The 19546-nt window shown below is 35.8% G+C and overlaps 1 protein-coding gene across 19 annotated transcripts in view; it reads left to right on the plus strand.

Moving 5' to 3' along the window:
- FAM227B (family with sequence similarity 227 member B) overlaps positions 1–19546 on the plus strand; it is a 216846-nt gene that overhangs the window by 14865 nt on the left and 182435 nt on the right. For all 19 annotated transcript variants that reach the window (XR_011488297.1, XR_011488296.1, XR_011488299.1 and 16 more), the window contains 5 exons: positions 1815–2046; positions 3579–3646; positions 6645–6680; positions 7117–7221; positions 12977–13075. Coding sequence is in view for 11 of the 19 variants with exons in the window: in XM_020875507.2 (XP_020731166.2) it covers positions 1815–2046; positions 3579–3646; positions 6645–6680; positions 7117–7221; positions 12977–13075 (540 nt within the window). In the remaining 8 variants the exon portion in view is untranslated. The remainder of the gene's footprint in view (positions 1–1814; positions 2047–3578; positions 3647–6644; positions 6681–7116; positions 7222–12976; positions 13076–19546) is intronic.

Here is a 19546-nt window from a genome sequence, read left to right on the forward strand (position 1 = left end):
TTTTCAAATGTGGCTGTCATTCTAATTTGACAATGTTTGTCTCCAGGGGGTGTATCTTGTGATCATATCTTATTTTTCAGAGATCTTTGTATTTTTGACACATAATATCCAGATTTTAAGGAAATCTGGAAAACTTCCCCAGGTGGTTATGTGTTTTGTTTAAGATGTATGTTTGTAGGATTTGTGAGAGTGCATTGATACATCTAAAATTCTCTTTTTCAAAAATGGCAGGGGGACCTAGGTCCTGCTGGGGAAGTTTTTCAGCATTAAACTCTGGGTATTATTCAGGTACCTGTTACCATTACAGCATATAGTGAATTCAGGGCTTCCCTGGTGGCTTAGATGGTAAAGTGTCTGCCTGCAATGCGGGAGACCCGGGTTCGATCCCTGGGCCGGGAAGATCCCCTGGAGAAGGAAATGGCAACCCACTCCAGTACTCTTGCCTGGAAAATTCCATGGACTGAAGAGCCTGGTAGGCTACAGTCCATGGGGTTGCAGAGTCAGACACGACTGATCAACTTCACTAAGTCACTAAGGAATCTTTTAAAGGAAGAAAAATGGAAGTAGAATAGGCCAAGGCAAAATTTAAAATTTCTAATCTGCAGACTTCAGATTTATTCCCATTTAAGCTAAATGCCCAGAATATCTTACCCACATTCTTCTTAAAAGAATTTCATCCTATGAAAACTGCTACTATTCCAGAAAGCATTCTCTTATTCACAAACCTTTCATTATGTCCATTATCTTTCTTTGTTTTGGTATTCAACAACTCAATCAAAATATTATCTTGTGTTTAGATTTGCAAATATTAATGTTGTGATTCCCCTTTCCTTCCTTTTCCTTCTTCTACTTCCCTTCCTAAACAATGTAGTCCTAAAGCCATTTGGGGGTCCAAACAAAGCAGCATCCACATTGGTAGGGGAAGGAAATGTTCTGTGGTCACCCAGAGCAGGCTTTCTGAACTCTAAGACCATGGGGAAGGTATCCATGTGACTCCACAGGTGTCTGAGTCCAAAGGGGTGAGGATGGTATTTGTGTGTGACCAGGGTGGGGAGGTGGTTCCAGGAAATGCAGAGACAGACTGTGGCCTGGTTTGGAAAGTCAGAGCCTAAGCAGAATAAGAAGGGCATCCATATACTGAAGAGTCTAGCAGTGGAAAGGAGAGATCGGTTACCTGAGAAGATTGATCAAATCAGTACATATATTTAAGATAATGTCAGTTAGGTTTTTCATTCTTGGAAATGGTAATTATGATATGGAAAAAGAGAAAACTAGAATGTTTGGAACTGGAATTAGATTTATCAGTATGAACTCATGGCTTTAATTACATAGAGGTCAAGACTGAGAAACTGTTGTAGACCGAAGGGGATTAAAGACATATGATGCTTAAATGCAATGTGTGATAACTGAACTAGATCCTTTTACCATAAAGAGCATTATTGATTTAGTTGATGAACTCAAGTAATCTCAGAGAATTATATAGGAATGATGTAATAATGCCAGTTTCCTTATTCTGATGGTTATAGTTGGTTATGTAGGGGAATGTTTTTGTTCTTTGGAGACAAATGCTCAAGTATTCAAGGATGATAGGGGCATCAGTCAAATAAGCAATTTACTTTCAAATGATTCAGGAAGAAAGGTTTTTGTAAAGCATTTGAAACTTCTAAAGTTTAAGGTTTTTTACAAATTAAAAAATATACATTTAATAAAAATCATGCTGTAGAATAAAACTTCAATTCTAGCTCATTGATTTTTGAACTCTTTAAATTCATTTAAAAATTGGTTTGAGTTGTATTGTCTCACATTTTCTGCAGGATCATTGGCCAAAGGAAATCCATTTATGGGAAAGTGATGAATTGTTACACACTATGAAAAAAATAAAACAAGATAGTTCATTTACTTCCATTTATACACATCTGTGGGGAAATGTCCTGCGAGTAGATGATGCAGCTATGGCCATGGAATCAAGACTAGCAGAATATTCAATTCTTTTGAAAAACCATGCTTCTGAAATATTTGAGTGGAACAGAATAATTTCCAGGACAAGTAAATGTATTTTTTCTTATGCATAAAGTAATTGTCAGTTGTATGTGTGTCTGTTGTGCTTGTGTCTATATGTGTGTGTATTCTCATAAAGAATGAAATCCTAAGATATAAAATATCTAAAAACATAAATTTTTTTTATTTTAAAACCTTTTCATTTCAAAATGGTCCAGTATGTCTTTTTAGTTGAACTTGACCATTTGGATTCAAAGAAAATGTTGCTGGGACAAAACCTATAACAGTTCTTGAGCTGGAGCGGAGATAACTGAATATCAGAGAAACAGAGTTGCATTAACAAATATTGGTACCAGAGACAAGCAAGTCAGCAAGAATCAAGATATAAAAACAGTTAGACCTATAACCAAATTTAAAGGAGTGAGACTTCACCTATATAAGCTAAGTTAGTTTGTGAGAAATACTTAGCATTCACTATTGGATAACTGCAGACTGAGTGAAAAGCTTATCTGTAAGTAAGGATAATTTTTACTGCTTTTCAGTATTTATATAACCTTTATCTAGTTGTATTTTTAGCACTTTCAGAACACTTTTAGATACTAATGGTGATTCTTATTCTTTAATGGGCAAACATATGTCATATATGTCTTAAGAATGATATTGGTTGTACTTACATTTTCTGTGTATTAAACATGTAATTATTTAGCTACTTAATATCCTTTTCAGACCTTGAGTTTTCAAAATCTGAGTGTGTTTAAATACAATGTTAAATTCACTACTGTGAGAATTTTCTTATGATATTTTTAATTATTAAAAAATTTTTTGAAATTATACAAGCTACATATATATAGCTGTGTCTATATAAACATACAGGGAGAGAGAAAGCATGTGTGCATAATTTTAAAAAGCAACTTTTTATTTACTCATTGTCCTCAGTATGTAAGTATCAGAGCTTAGACTCAAGTCTAGATTATCTGACTTCAAAGCCCCCATAGTCTTTCGCTGGGCCATGCTCCAGACTCCTGTACCGTATTGTATTTAAGGTAACCATGAAACAACCAAATGTGAGTGGCTGAGCTGTTTGAAAAACTTGGAGTTGTTCAGTAAGAAGGGATTAAGGTAAAATTGTAGATATAGGAGCAAGTCTGTCTTGCTCTAAAGACAGACTAATTGGAAGGTGACATTTCTAAATAGCAAAAGGAATAGGAAAAAGATAAAATTTAACTCAGACTAGCATTATGCATCTAGCATTATGCTTATCAAAATACTTAATTGGAGTTTGGGACCCCAAAGCTGATGCTCTGTGACAATCAGGAGGGATTGGGTGAGGTGGGAGGGGTGACCAGGAGTAAGGGGACATGTATGTGCCTATGGCTGATTCATGTTGATGTATGTCAAAAAACCATCACAATATTATAATTATCCTTCCATTAAATAAATTATAAAAATTTAATAACTGGTTGATATCATTGGACAGTTTTATATGTAATTTTCTTAATATATATAATTATATATAATCTGCTTTTCAATTTTAAAGGATATTTGTGTATTTACATGTTGTAAACTCTCATTTTTTAAAGTTTCTCATGGAAAACTGAAACAATACAAGGCATTTCTAAAGAAGTACCATAAGGAAAAGAAGATAATGGTATGGTATTTGTTTTCATCTTGCTTGAAAAACTATTTCACAGAATACATCACTATAAGTTCATAGATAAGCATTGATAACATTAAAAATTTCCTTTTAGTCTCTTATCATTTATCTATCCCTGTATTTTTAAAATAGCTGGGCTCATAGTCTTCTTTATACACTCGGTATGACTGTTGGTGTTCTCACATCACTGCAGTTCATTTGAAGACTTATTTTATCCTCTGCTTATTTAAAAATTTATAACATCTTATACTTAGGGGTATATGTCCCATATGTCCTTTTCCTTTAGGAAAAAATAACAGTTTTTATTGCCTATAGAAATACTTTGTTAACTTTAAAAAAAAAAAATCTCTGAGAGTTTGATTAGAATTATAATAGGCTTTTGAGTTACTTTGATAAACTTTATCTTTTCAAAAAATACATTCTAAAATTAAAGCTAGGAAAACTTGAAATGCAGCCATTCATCCATCCACCTCCTCAAATATTTTTTAAATTTCAAATTACTTCCTATGTTATTTTTCCTGATTATGACTAAGGTAGTCATTATAGAAAATTAAGCAATAAGCACTAAACAGGATAAGCATCTTTATTTTATCATTTATAGATAAATAACATATCTCACTATTGTTATTTTCATTTTTCTTTTTATTTAAAAACATTTTAAGTTCAAATTAAACTAACTTTTAAACATAAAAAATTAAATGTTTTATGGAATTTTTACCATTACAAAATGTAGAATGATGTTTCTACATCATTAAAAAAAATAAACTAATGTAATGGCCTTCTTGTTGGATGTTTGGTTAAATTTCATTATTATTTACAAAGCTGCTAGGAATATATTTGGAGCTAAAATTTGTGATTATGCATGATTATTTTATGATAAATTTCAGGAGTGAAACTACTAATACATGGGAAAAATGTGAAAATCTAAGTGTTTTGATACATATTGCCAAACTGTTTTCTAGAAAGGAGGTACAGTTCAGTTCAGTCACTCAGTAGTGTCTGACTCTTTGTGACTCCATGAACTATAGCACGCCAGGCTTCCCTGTCCATCACTAACTCCCGGAGGTTTACTCAAACTCATGTCCATCAAGTCGGTGATGCCATCCAACCATCTCATCCTCTGTTGTCCCCTTCTCCTCCTGCCTTCAATCTTGCCCAGCATCAGGGTCTTTTCAAATGAGTCAATTCTTTGCATCAAGTGACTGAAGTATTGGAGTTTCAACTTTAGCATCAGTCCTTCCAATGAATATTCAGGACTGATTTTCTTTAGGATTGACTAGTTGGATCTCCTTGCAGTCCAAGGGACTCTTAGGAGTCTTCTCCAACACCACAGTTCAAAAGCATCAATTCTTCTGCACTCAGCTTTCTTTATAGTCCAACTCTCACATCCATACTTGACTACTGGAAAAACCATATCTTTGACTAGACAGACCTTTGTTGGCCAAGTAATGTCTCTGCTTTTAAATAAGCTGCATAGGTTGGTCATAACTTTTCTTCCAAAGAGCAAGCGTCTTTTAATTTCATGGCAGCAGTCACTATCTGCAGTGATTTTGGAGCCCCCCAAAATAAAGTCTGTCACTGTTGCCAGTGTTTCCCCATCTACTTGCCATGAAGTGATGGGACCAGATGCCATGATCTTAGTTTTCTGAATGTTGAGTTTTAAGCCAACATAGCTAGTTATGTTAGTCATTGTAAATTTTGTATTTTCAAAAGGATTTCAAAAATTCTAGTGAATTGTATCAAATGCTTTTCGGGATCTCTGGAAATGACCTTTTAAGTGAATTGCACTAACAAATTTTTTAATGATAATTTTGTTAAATATGTCTTACTGGATTTTATCAGGATTTTAAAATTTATTGTTTATATTTTTGTGGTATATTTTCCAGATTGTATTATCAAGAACTAGTTTTGTGTTACTGTTACTCTACTCTTTGAAAACTTCCAGTGTTTCTTTGTTTTCTGCAAACTAAAACCAGGACTTCAAGATTAATATCTTTTAAAATCCCATCTTAATTGACCAATTATGTCTGTAGCTCTCAAGCATACAGCTTTATTTCTTATAACTGATCTCATTTTCCTTCTCTTTTCTATACATTTGCCAATACTTTAAATGGCAATAACATGATCCTCTTTCATATGGCAGGATATAATCATCCTTTCTAATTAGTTTCCTATGTCATCTCTTAAATGATACATGTATGTGTGTAATGTGTATAATCTTGCCTGCAGGGTAGTTAATAAACAATATATTAGCATGTCTAGAACACCCAAACTAATCTAGACAGAAGGGCTCCTGTTTTCTGTGTAAAGTGGTGTCGTGGACATGAAGATGTGCCACCCAGATTCCCCTTCATAGAAGGACCTTTTGCCCCAGCTACTGAAAGCGTTGTTAGTGGACATCCTTCAGCTGTCAGCTCCTTCAGGGATTGCTCTCATAGACAGAACCTCCTCTCCCAAGGAAACTATCATCTAGGAATTAACTCACTCACACTACCGTCCAGGACTCACAAGTTGGAAACAGAAAGACCTGACTGTTTCAACCCAGTTCAGGACAACTGCTATGGGTCCTTTCACTTTTAGAGCTCTGCTCAGGGTCAGGGCTGACTGACTTGCCTCATAGATAGCTGATTTTTCCATCTTCTGTCTGTCTCCTCTTGCCTTCCATTGATAATCAATCCCCATAAACATTCTGAACACTAAATTGGTGTTCCACCTCACAGTCTGTTTCCCAGAAAAATCAAACTGCAATAAGTAGTTGGTATATATTTCTATTATAGCTCTTATGTCTTTGTGTTTTGTATATGTAGCTGACTCCTCTTTTGCCCCCAGACTAACTTGAGGGCAAGGAATATTTTTGTATTCTCAGGATCTTATGTATCAACAGCATTCTCTGTCTCAGTAAGACACACACACACACACATACTTAGTAGAGTTAAAAGTCTAAAACTTCTTAAATTTCGAATTTTAAGATTTTATTTTAAATTTTTTCCAGCTTTCAGATGAAATGGAGACAAAGAAGGATATAGAGGTATTTAAAATTTCTGCTTTATGAGATTATATATCAAAAATATTATGTGGAAGTAAAAGAATGTTTAAAGTAATATAGCAATAAATACAGATAATGGCCCCAGGAGAGAGAGTTGGAAAAAATACAAAAGCTGTCTTTTTCTGACTTGTCAGTTTCTTTATGTGTAGCCTATCTAAAATTTGTTGTAATTTAAGTTAAAATTCTGAAATAATTGCTTTTGCTTTGAAATTTGGCATAAATATATGCCAGGGCTCTTAATATCATAGAGACAGATAATATGAAGATTTTTCTTAGGTGGGATAAAGTATGTTTACTTATTTTTAGTAAAAGTTTGTAATATAATTGCTAATGAATGCTAGTAAAATTTTTACCTGTCTTCTGTAGTTATATGAAAAGAATTAAGTAATTCCTGTTATGTGATTTTCCTTCTTTCTAGGGTTGTAACTTCCCAGGATTCAGAACAAATGAGCTTACTCAGCTACCTAGACATCTGAATGCTGAACGAATTTATCTTTTTATTTTAAAGGCCCATAACTTTGATGTATGTAAATATTATTTTATTTCTATTATATGATAAATTTTGAGAATATGATTTAATGAATTAGGCCTTTATTTAAAGCTGTGACAGATTAGGTATTAAGCAAGAGTTAATTCTTTCAGGCATTAAGTCTAGCAGAAAAGACCAGTGATATTTTTAACACCTTGATCACCAAAAGAGAATGTGTTTGATTCTGTGTTACTGCCTCAGGAGTCTGAGGTTGCTAGTGTGCGTTGGTTTGGCACATGACTGTAGCAGGTGTTTCCCCCTCTTCCTGCTCCATCGGCTCACGATATGTTAGCCTGCTCATTTTGATGTCAAGATAATTTAGGAGAACCCTTCCCCACAGCCCCACCTTTTGAACATTCAAGTTTCTGAGGAATTTTTAAGAAATATCTCTACAGAAGTATCAATAGCCAGTTTATTGAAAAACTGCACACAGGAAGGTAAATAAATCATTGGCCATTGAATGCCAGGTATAGGATGAGATTTGAGTGGTTTTGGGTATTGATTTCCCTCTCATTTAAATATTAAGTGATCAACTAAAAAGGTTTCTGTTTCCTGGGGACTTGGACAATGCTCCTTGTACCTCCAGGCAGACTCTGAGATGGACTTGGCTCTTAGTAGACCCTCTTCTTGGAGCTTCCCAGGCAGTGCTTGTGGTAAAAACCCACCTGCCAGTGCAGGAGAGGTAAGAGACTTGGGGTTCAATTCCTGGGTTGTGAAGATCCCTTGAAGGTGGGCATGGCAACCTACTCCAGTATTTTTGCCTGGAGAATCCTATGGATAGAGGAGCCTGGCAGGCTCCAGTCCACGGGGTCACAAAGAGTTGGACACAACTGAAGCAACTTAGCATGCATGCACACAGACCTTCTTCCTGTCCTTCACCACTAGCCTTCCTGTGGCTCTTTATTTCTCAACACAAAATCAATCTTCTCTCCTACTATAGTCCCCTATAGATGAACAGAAGGAGCACTGCTGCTGCTGCTAAGTCACTTCAGTCGTGTCCAACTCTGTGCGACCCCATAGACGGCAGCCCACCAGGCTCCCCCGTCCCTGGGATTCTCCAGGCGAGAACACTGGAGTGGGCTGCCGTTTCCCAGAAGGAGCACAGTCAGCCATTAAACTTGGATAAATCAGTGTCAGCCATTATTTTCTGCCCATTCCTCTTCAAGATGAGAGTGTGTCACTTTAGTGTTTCATCCTCAAGAAAAAATATTCCAAGAAATAGTCCCAAATAACCTGATTTGGGCCTCCTATTTGCCCCTTCATTAGGAAACCACAGAACTCATTTGAAAACTCCACTAAAATGATTTAGTAATGACACCTTTTCTTATTTTCTATGCTAATACAGATGTTTCTCAATTCTCTTTTATATTTTATGGGATATTGATGAGAGGGAAGGCTTAGTTTGCCCTCATGATACAATCACCTGATTGCATTTTTTAAGAGAAAACTATGGGTGGTATGATTATCCCTGGATCACGAGCATGTTGGTTACTTTGTCTATTTTCCAAAGTTTCCTCAGGGAAAAGGTTTTATTATAAAGAAATTAATATTAAGTATTGCTAAAATAATCTTAGGAATGTTCTAGACATTCTATACTCTTTAATGTTAGCATTTTGTTTTCTCCAATGGGACTATATTTTAAACATGGATGCCTGTACATCTAACATAGATCACAAGTCAGTCACATAAACAAGACATAGAAGTACAGCTGTGAGGAGTATTTTGTATACTTGAAGGATGCCAGCATTTTTGATAAGTGAAAAAGGGAGGAGTGTAAGTAGATATGGGTTTGGGGTAAGAAGTGCACAGGATATGACAAGCAGCTAGGTTTAGGATATTTTGAATTTATGTACCAATAGTATGGGCTTCCCTGGTAGTTCAGTGGTAAAGAATCCACCTGCCAATATAGGAGAGGTGGGCATGATCCCTTAGTTGGGAAGATCCCCTGGAGTAGGAAGTTGCAACCCACTCCAGTACGCTTGCCTGGAGTATACCAAGGACAGAGAAGCTTGGCAGGCTACAGTCCATGGGTTCACAAAGAGCTGGACACGACTTAGCATCTATCAATAACAACAAGCAGTGGTATATCTAGACATAGATAACCAGTGTTCTATTTGTTAATATACCTGGCTGATTTGAAAAAAGAATTTTAATGGGCCTGTTGTCATCGTTCAATTGCTGTGTCCTCAACTCTTTGCGACCCCATGAACTGCAACACGCCAAGCTTCCCTGTCCTGCACTGTCTCCTGGAGTTTGCTCAAATTCATATCCTTCAAGTTGATGATGCTACCTAACCATCTCATCCTCTGCCACTCCATTCTCCTTTTGCCTTCAATTTTTCCCAACATAAGAGTCTTTTCCAATGAGTTGGCTCTTTGCATCAGGTGGCCAAAGTGTTCAGCAACAGTCCTTGTAATGAACATTCAGAGTTGATTTCCTTTAGGATTGACTAGTTTGATCTCCTTGTTGTCCAAAGGACCCTCAAGGATATTTTCCATCTCCACAATTTGAAAGCATCAGTTCTTTAGCACTCAGCCTTCTTTATAGTCCAGCTCTCACATCTGTATGTGACTACTAGAAAAACCACAGCTTTGACTATATATGGACCTTTGTAAGCAAAGTTATGTCTTTGCTTTTTAATACTCTGTTTTTCATAGCTTTTCTTCCAAGGAGCAAGTATCTTTCAGTTTCATGGCTGCAGTCACTGTCTGAAGTGATTTTTGGACCCCAAGAAAATCTGTCACTGCTTCTACTTTTTCCCCTTCTATTTATCACGAAGTGATGGGACCAGATGCCATGATCTTAGTTTTTTGAATGTTGACTTTTAAACCAGCTTTTCCACTCTCCTCTTTCACCCCATCAAGAGGCTCTTTAGTTCCTGTTTACTTTCTGCCATTAGAACAGTACCATCTGCGTATCTGAGGTTCTTGATATATCTCCTGGCAGTCTTGATTCCAGCTTGTGATTCTTCCAGCCTTGCATTTTGCATGATGTAACTGCATATAAGTTAAATAGGGTGACAATATACAGCCTTGTACTCCTTTCCCAAGTTTGAACCAGTGAGTTGTTCCCTTGCGGGTCTACCTGTTGCTTCTTGAGCTGCATACAGGTTTTTCAGGAGAAGGTAAGATGGTCTGGTATTCCCCTGTTTAAGAATTTTCCATGGTTTTTTGTAACCCACACAGTCAAAGGTTCTGAGAGAACATGGTCCCCTGGAGGAGGTAATGAGAAACCCCACCAGTATTCTTGCTGTGAGAACTCTATGAACAGTATGAGAAGGCAATTGGCCTGCTACACATGTGCAATGCAATGGCATTCAAATAGATGATGAAATTAAAGTGAAGAAAAAATAAGTGTAGGAAAATAATATCAGAAGGAATGTTATTTCATAGAAATGCTTATTGTAACTTCCCGAGAGTCTGAACTTTATGAATCTAAAGCTTGGGAAGAGAATGTTAAAGGGTTACTGTTACATGCTTGAAGGCAAGGCAATACATGAAATTGACTGGATTCACGTTATCCTGTCCAAATAACATTCTTGCACATACAGTCATAGATTAAGTTTCTTGATAAAGTGTAAATTATCCCCTGTACCACCCAGAATAGAACCTTGACTTCAGATGATGCTTAGTAAAAATTTTATTGAATTGGGTGAGAAAAGGCCTATATTATGAGAAAGCTGAGCCACAAACATACAGATATACACAAAATGTCTTAGAGGACATTAGGAATAGTTTTATCCAACCTATCAAAAGAATCAGTAATAGGAGAAAAAGTTACAAGTCAGATAGTATATAGGCTTCAAGGTATGTTTACATTTATATGAAGCAAAGTATCACAAAAGGTAAAGGTTAATGGAAGAAAGTACCATTTAATTTTTTAAGCTGGGTTTGGATTTTTTTGGCTGATTTCTATTTTTTGTTGTTTTGACTCAATACTGATGATAATTTGCAGAATTTGGAATTTTCCTGAAAGTTAGTGTCACTAAGCATAACCAAAGCTTAGAACAGAAGCAATCATGTGATTAGTTTACACTGAAAAGCATGCTTGCTTGAAATTTGGAAGTATTTCAACAAAAATTCAGATTTTTCTCTTTTATTTTAACTTTCTACTTTTTTCTTTATGTTTTTTGTAATTAAGGAGTACTAAATAAGTTGAAGCTGTTACCAGTGTACTCTATAAAAAGTGGCCTCTGAAAAAGAAGTGCCCCTACAGAATGCATGATAAAAAATCTCCTTGGTTTAAAAGTTTGCAGGTTTCCCTGCTGACTCAGGGGTAAAGAATCCTCCTACCAATACAGGAGGTGCAGATTCAGTCCCTTGAGGAGGAAGATCCCCTGGAGAAGGAAATGGCAACCCCCTCCAGTCTTCTTGTCTGGGAAATCCCATGGACAGAGGAGCCTGGCCAGCTACAGTCTGTTGGGTCACAGAGTCGGACAGTACTGAACTGACTGGGCACACATAAAAGTTTGTACAATATCCTTTTTGTAGACTTGTACTTGAGGAAGAGAAGTTCCTACCTATGGATTTCATTGAAAGAAATCTTGAACTGTACTGAATCTGGCATTCACTAAAAACTTTTAGTGAATAAGATAAAATGATCCATTGAATGTACCTTTTTAAACCAAGACTTAGTCTCTAGTAGTCATGGTAAATTAACTTCATGTGCCCGTTTTGATGAATTGCTAAGAAAGAATACTATGTTTAGTTAGGCTCTAGACTTACGATGGGGCCCATTGGGTTAGAATCCCATGATTGTTGATATCTGTCTTTATCATAAAAGGGAAACTGTAGCATGTGTCCTGGATTTTTGCTAGTCCTGGTCTAGCCTACACTGCCATTTCAATAACTGCTAACCAAATGTGATTACTTAGCATATGAAATATGCCTGTTGTAACTCAGTTGAATTTTTTTATTGAAAAATAGTTTAACAGTGTTGCATCAGTTTCTGGGGTACAGCAACGTGATTCAGTTATACTATATAATATATATTATATATATATATATATACTTTTTAAGGTTTTTTTTTCCATTATAGGTTATTACAAGTATTTCCACTAGAGGTTATTACAAGGTCTTGAATATAGTTTCCTATGCTATACAGTGGGACCTTCTTACTTATTTTATATATAGTAGTGTGTATCTGTTAATCCCAAACTTATGATTTATCCCTCTCCACTATTTCCCTTTTGATAACCTTAAGTTTATTTTCTATGCCTGTGATTAGCTTAATTTAAAAAATTTTTTACTTTAATTATACATAAGTTTTAATATTACTTGATTCAATTATTGAACAACTTTAGAGTTAAAAAATAATAACCATATATTTTATAAAATCTAATTATGATCTAGTATTTTTGAAGAAAATACAGTGTTCAAATTGAGATGTGCTGTAAATATAAAATATATACTATATTTCAAGGACCTAGTACCCAAAGGAATGTAAAATATTTCATTAATAACTTTATAACATTTATAAATACTAATACTTTATGTATATACTAATACTTTATATAATACTAATTTATTATAATACTAATACTTTAAATATATTTGGTTAAATGTCACTAAAGCATCACCTTTTTACCTTGTTAAAATGTCTACTAGAAAATATATATATGGCTCACATTAAATTTCTATTGAGCAGTGGTAGTCTATAACTATTAAATACATACTCTTTATAAAGCCTATTTATATTAACGTGTCTTATAATACATATTAATTTGATTATATGTATCTTTTTTCCATAGGGAAAAGTTTTTAAAATCTGGAGAACTCATTTTCTCTCAGAAGCCTCTATTGCTCTTTTGCATGATTGCTTTTGGTGGTGGTTTCTCCATAAATTTAAGGTAAAATGTTATTTTTTAAACTTCCTTTAAAAATGTTGATTTGCAGCATAATTTTTCATTAGCGGTAACACTGGTATTTTTTAATGTTCTGATCCTGTCACAAAGCTTGTTTTTTTAGATATTCTGCGTATATTAGAAGTCATGTTTGAAATCTAGAGTTCTTTTAGAGGAGTTAAAACCTTAATGTGGATTTCAAAGATCCAGAGTCTGTATTAGTCAGAAAAAGATTAGTTAAATCAAACACTGTAGTAAATAATAAAGTTTTAGCTTTACTCAATAGCATAGTGCACTGACGAACACTAAAGAGAAAATCCACTGCAAATCAGTGACATTGAAAGAGGTTTCACTTAGAAAACACAATACATCAGATGGGGAGAGGGTCCTGTCTTGATTCAGAAAGATGAAAACTCTGCTTAGGATTAAAAAGAGAAAGACATGTGTATCTGGGAAGCAATAAGAGAATGGAAATAAGCAGTATATGAGTCTTACATCAGAGAATACATGAGCCTGGGGAAAGTGGTGAATACCAATGACTGCTGTGTGGCCTCTGGATCTAGAAGAATGAAAAGCAGAGTAATGCTGGGGATCACAGTCCAAGCATTAAGAAGGTGTGCTGCCCCATCAGGGAAGTCTGATATTAGGCTCAGTTCTTCACCTCCCCAGCTCAAATTGCCCAAAGAAAACTGCTTCTGGATTCTTTCATACAATGAAGGAATTAGTTCTATTGATTTTTCATAAAACTATTTGAATAGAGCATTATGTTCCTTGTGGCTCAACTGCTAAAGAATCCACCAGCAATGTGGGAGACCTGGTTCGATCCCTGGGATGAGAAGATGCCCTGGAGAAGGGAAAGGCTACCCACTCCAGTATGCTGGCCTAGAGAATTCTGTGGACCGTATAGTCCGTGAGGTCGCAAAGAGTCGGACAATAACTGAGCAACTTTCACTTCATCATCACTTCACATGTGTTAGAATAATTAATGTAATTCAAGGTAAGAGTATCTGTCCTGTATTTCTGATGTCGTTAGGAGTTGAATGAGAAATAGGAAGTGGTGTATCAGTTCTACAAAGGTAATTATGTAGGGAAACATAAAATCAGACTTTCATTACCTTAACTTTCTTTTTTCAGATTTGGATTCCAAATTTGTATTTTTCCATGATAACAGAAAGCATTACTTTCCCACTTAAATCTGTTAGGATTATATATATAACAAGTTTTTGAAGGAAACATAGAGTAGCAATGTTTCTAGTAACTGCTTTGTCAAGCTACATTATTTGGAACAAACAGATCTGACACAAAAATGTTAACAACCCATTACATTTATAGGGGTATCTGTGGAATAAGAAAGAATTAGAAGTCATTTTATCTTTAAGCAAACTATTCTCTATAAAGTACTGGCTTCCTGAAATTATAGTAATTATTTTAAAATCTTACAATTTAATAACATTTCCAATATCGTTAAGATCTCTGTTGTGTTTTGAGGAATATTATGTGATTGATCTGGGTGAGTGTTCTGCTACTGTTCTAAGGGAACTGAAAGGGTATCCAAGTCATACTGAAGCAACATTTCCATGATTTAACCAAAACAGCACCTCTTTCATCTGTTCTGTTCCTTACATTTCACCTATGATTTTATTTCTAAGAGGGTTCTTTTGTTAAGTATATGAAGCCAGTGAACTAGATTAATAGCATGGCCTCTTGGCTTCATCAGATTCATCATCAAATAAATCAAATTCATCATCAAATAAATGTGGTGAATGCTCAGACATTTTTACCAGCATTGTGTGGGAATATTTGTACTGTTAGGTAAGCACATATTTCAAGCTGTACTACATTTTCAGGTGAATACAACACATACATTCTATCTATTTTTAGGTCCACCTTATAAATGATAAATAGTACTGACTTTATAACTAAAATAACCTCCCCCCAAGCCACTAGTACAATTTAATTACCAACAGCCAATTTTATTGCCAACAATACAAAATAATGTATAATCATACTCTAGAATATAGCATGATTTAGTATGCTTCAGTAATTGTTAGTGACTAATATAAAAGCAAATTTCTCTTATTACCTGTGACTTAGTGTTAGGTTGATCTAGTAGAAAAACTGCTGCGCTTGAATCCAGGAAACAGTGACAGACTTTATTTTGGGGAGCTCCAAAATCACTGCAGGTGGTGACTGCAGCCATGAAATTAAAAGATGCTTACTCCTTGGAAGAAAAATTATGACCAACCTGCTGCTGCTGCTGCGGCTAAGTCACTTCAGTTGTGTCTGACTCTGTGCGACCCCATAGACAGCAGCCACCAGGCTCCGCCGTCCCTGGGATTCTCCAGGCAAGAACACTGGAGTGGGTCGCCATTTCCTTCTCCAATGCATGAAAGTGAAAAGTGAAAGTGAAGTCACTTAGTCGTGTCCGACTCTTTGCGACCCCATGGACTGCAGCCCACCAGGCTCCTCCGTCCATGGGATTCTCCAGGCAAGAGTACTGGAGTGGGGTGCCACTGCCTTCTCTGATGACCAACCTAGACAGCATATTAAAAAGCAGAGACATTACTTTGCCAACAAAGGTCCATCTAGTCAAGGCTATGGTTTTACCAGTAGTCATGTATGTATGTGAGAGTTGGACTATAAAGAAAGCTGAGCGCCAGAGAATTGATGCTTTTGAACTGTGGTGTTGGAGAAGACTCTTGAGAGTCCCTCGGACTGCAAGGAGATCAAACCAATCCATTCTAAAGGAAATCAGTCCTGAATATTCATTGGAAGGACTGATGCTGAAGCTGAAACTCCAGTACTTTGGCCACCTGATGCGAAAGAACTGACTCATTTGAAAAGTCCCTTATGCTGGGAATGATTGAAGGCGGGAGAAGGGGATGACAGAGGATGAGATGGTTGGATGGCATTACTGACTCGATGGACTTGAGTCTGAGTAAACTCCGGGAATTGGTGATGCACAGGAAAGCATGGAGTGCTGCAGTTCATGGGGTCACAAAGAGTCAGACACGACTGAGTGGCTGAACTGAACCGAATCCAAGAAGTTAACATTTTAAATCTGATTTTCCCAGTAGTTATGGTGAGATTTCAATACTTTGGCCACCTGATGTGAAGAACTGACTCATTTGAAAAGACCCTGATGCTGGGAAAGATTGAAGGTGGGAGGAGAAGGAAACAACAGAGGTTGAGATGGTTTGGTGGCACCACCAACTCAACGGACATGAGTTTGTATAAACTCTGGGAGTTGGTGATGGACGGGGAGGCCTGGCAAGCTGCATTCCATGGGGTCACAAAGAGTCGGACACAACTGAGTGACTGAACTGAAGTGAACTGAGGGTGAAACTTTGGGTTAGTCAAAAAATTGCTCTGAGCTTCAATTATCTCATCAGATTTCAAAAACAGATTTTAAAAACTCTCTTGTTTGGCCTAAAACTAACATAAACAAGATCCCTAGTAAACTGTGAAATACTATATAAATGTAATATGGATTCAGTGCAATAGAATTAAGATCTGGCTTTCAGAAACAAGTTTGGAAGTGTTAATCACTCAGTCGAGTCCAACTCTTTTTGACCCCTTGGACTGTAGCCTGCCAGACTCCTCTATCCATGGAATTCTCCAGGCAAGAATGCTGGAGTGGATAGTCATTTCCCTTCTCCAGATCTTCCCGACCCAGGGATCAAACCCAGGTCTTCCACACTGCAGGCAGATTCTTTACCATCTGAGCCACCAGGGAAGCCCCCAAAACAAGTTTACCCATTAGTAAATGATGTAACTAAATAGTTACTTACTTCTTTCATAAAAACTTTAAAAATTACCTATTTTATCTGTTTATTGGGAGTTAGAAAATGCATTTAAAGTTGTTCGTTTACATAGAAGTTGTTTAAATGGTATATAGAGTATATGCTAAGTGTTCAGTGGATACATCTAACATTAGTATTGTTTATTATTATATTCATAGTGAAAATACAGTGTTCCAAAAATTGCTGACCAATGTGTAGCTAATGATAAAAGTTTCCCTGATGATGTTTAACTAGAAGAATTCTAGTAATGATATACCCTTAAAGGTTTCAAAATTGTCCATGGGACTTTGGCCCTCAAAATGATTCAGAAGCCTGGAAAGTGTATCACTTCTACCCAACAAATATCAATAATAAGCCATATGCAACCCACAAAAATAACAACTTTTTTGAACTCATCATACAGAGTAAATCTGAAAGCAAAGAATGTTACCAGGGAAGGGTAACTGTATCATGAGGGCTTCCCTTGTGGCTCAGATAGTAAAGAATCTGCCTCCAATGCAGGAGACCCAGGTTCAGTCCCTGGGTCTGGAAGATCTGGATTAAAATGCTTTGAAACACGTTTAATAAAAAAATTTAATACTTAAAAGAGAACTAGACAAATCTATAAATACAGTTAGATATTTCAGCACCTCCATCTCAGTAATTGGTAGAATGTACAGAAATCAGTTAATGATACAGAATGATGTAGATGATTTGAGCAACACTTTGTTAACCAACTTTATGTATTTAATTGATATTTATTAAGCATTCCTGTTAATGACAGTAGAATACACATTTTTCTCATGTACATATTAAATCTTTACCAACTATATTCTGGGCTAGGAAAACATTCTAATAAAATTAAAAGAGTTCAAGTCATGTTTTTAGACCAAAATGGAATTAGATTGTAAATGGAGAACAGAAAGCTATCTGGAAAATCCTCAAATATTTGGAAACTAACATACTTCTCAGGAACTATGGGTCAAACCAGAAATCAATAGGGAAATTTAAAAGTATTTTGAGCTTATTGAAAATGAAAATGCAGATTAAATTTGTGGGATATACCTCAAGCAGTATTTGGAAATTTAAAGCATTAAGATGCCTATATTTGAAATACGGAACGTTCTCATAAACCATGACCCCAGCTTCTAGTGTAGGAAACTGGAAAAAGAAATGAAAACCCAAAGTATGCAGAAGAAAGGAAATAATAAAGACCAGTTGTTGTCATTGCTTAGTCACTCAGTCATGTCCAACACTTTTGCAATCCCATGGACTGTAACCCACCAGGCTCCTCTCGCCATGGGATTTTCCAGGCAAGATTACTAGAATGAGTTGCCATTAATGTATAAGAGTTCCCAAACAACAAATAACTCAAAGAATAAATCACAGGGGAAATTAGAAAATAGCTTGAGACAAATGAAAAAAAAAAAGCAGAACATACCAAAACTCACAGGGAAAAACAAAAGCAGTGCTAAAAGAGAAGTTTACAGTTTTAAACAAATCAATAAACAATATATCAACAACCTAAATTTACCTAATAAGGAACTAGAAAAAGAATGACAAACTGAACCCTTAGTTAACAGAAGGAAGGAATGAATAGATTAGAGTGGAGATAAATAAAATAGAAAATTGAAAAATAGTAGAGAAAAGCAATAAAATCAAAAGTTATTCCTTGAGATCAATCAAAGTGACAAACCTCTAGCAAGAGTAAGGGAGAAGGAAATGGCAGCCCACTCCAGTATTCTTGCCTAGAGAATCCTGTGGACAGAGGAGCCTGGTGGGCTGCTGTCCAAAGGGTTGCAGAGTCGGACACAGCTGAAGTGACTTAGCAGCAGCAGCAGCAAAAGTAAGAGGACTCAAATTAAAGTCAAGTGAAAGTAGGAACTTTACTATCAGCAAAGAAATAAGAAGGATTAAGTGGACTGTGAGCAAACATAAAATAACAAACTGGACAGCCTGTGTAAAATGGACAAATTCCTAGAAATACATAATTTTCCAAGACTGAATAATGAAATAGACAATCTGAATAGATCTATAACTAGTAAGGAGATTAAATCAGTAATCAGAAACCTCCCAACAAAGAAAGTCCTGGACCAAATGACTTCACTGATGAATTCTGCCAATATTTAAAGAAGAATTAACACCAGTCCTTCTCAAACACTTCTAAAAAAAAAAGAACCTGAAGAGGAGGGAATACTCCTAGCTCATTTTATGAGACCAGTATTGCCGTGATACCAAAGCTAAAGATAATACAAAAAAAAATGTACAGATCAATATCCTCTTTGATGGATATTGATACAAAAGCCTTCAACAAAATATTAGGAAACTGAATTCAGCAGCATATTAAAAGGGTTATACAGCCTGACCAATGAGCTTTATTCCTGGAAAGCAAGAATGATTTAACATATGTTAAACAGCTAGATCTAATGAGCATATCAGTAACTTGAATATCCATCAGCTGTAGGATAACTTTTCTTTTCAAGCATACCAAAACATGTATAAAAATTTACCATACTATTTTGCTACTCAGTCTCCTGTGTAAGTATATTTGGTATGTACATTACACTTAATTGTATTAATCAAAGACGTGTTCTGAAACTTTCTGTCTAGATATTTCTTCATACATGATTGTAGGTTATATAGCTGAAACATGCCAACTTTATTCACTAGTAAATTATATATAATCTCATTTAAT

The sequence above is a fragment of the Odocoileus virginianus genome, chromosome 6, assembly GCF_023699985.2.
Source record: "Odocoileus virginianus isolate 20LAN1187 ecotype Illinois chromosome 6, Ovbor_1.2, whole genome shotgun sequence".
Classification (NCBI taxonomy): domain Eukaryota; kingdom Metazoa; phylum Chordata; class Mammalia; order Artiodactyla; family Cervidae; genus Odocoileus; species Odocoileus virginianus.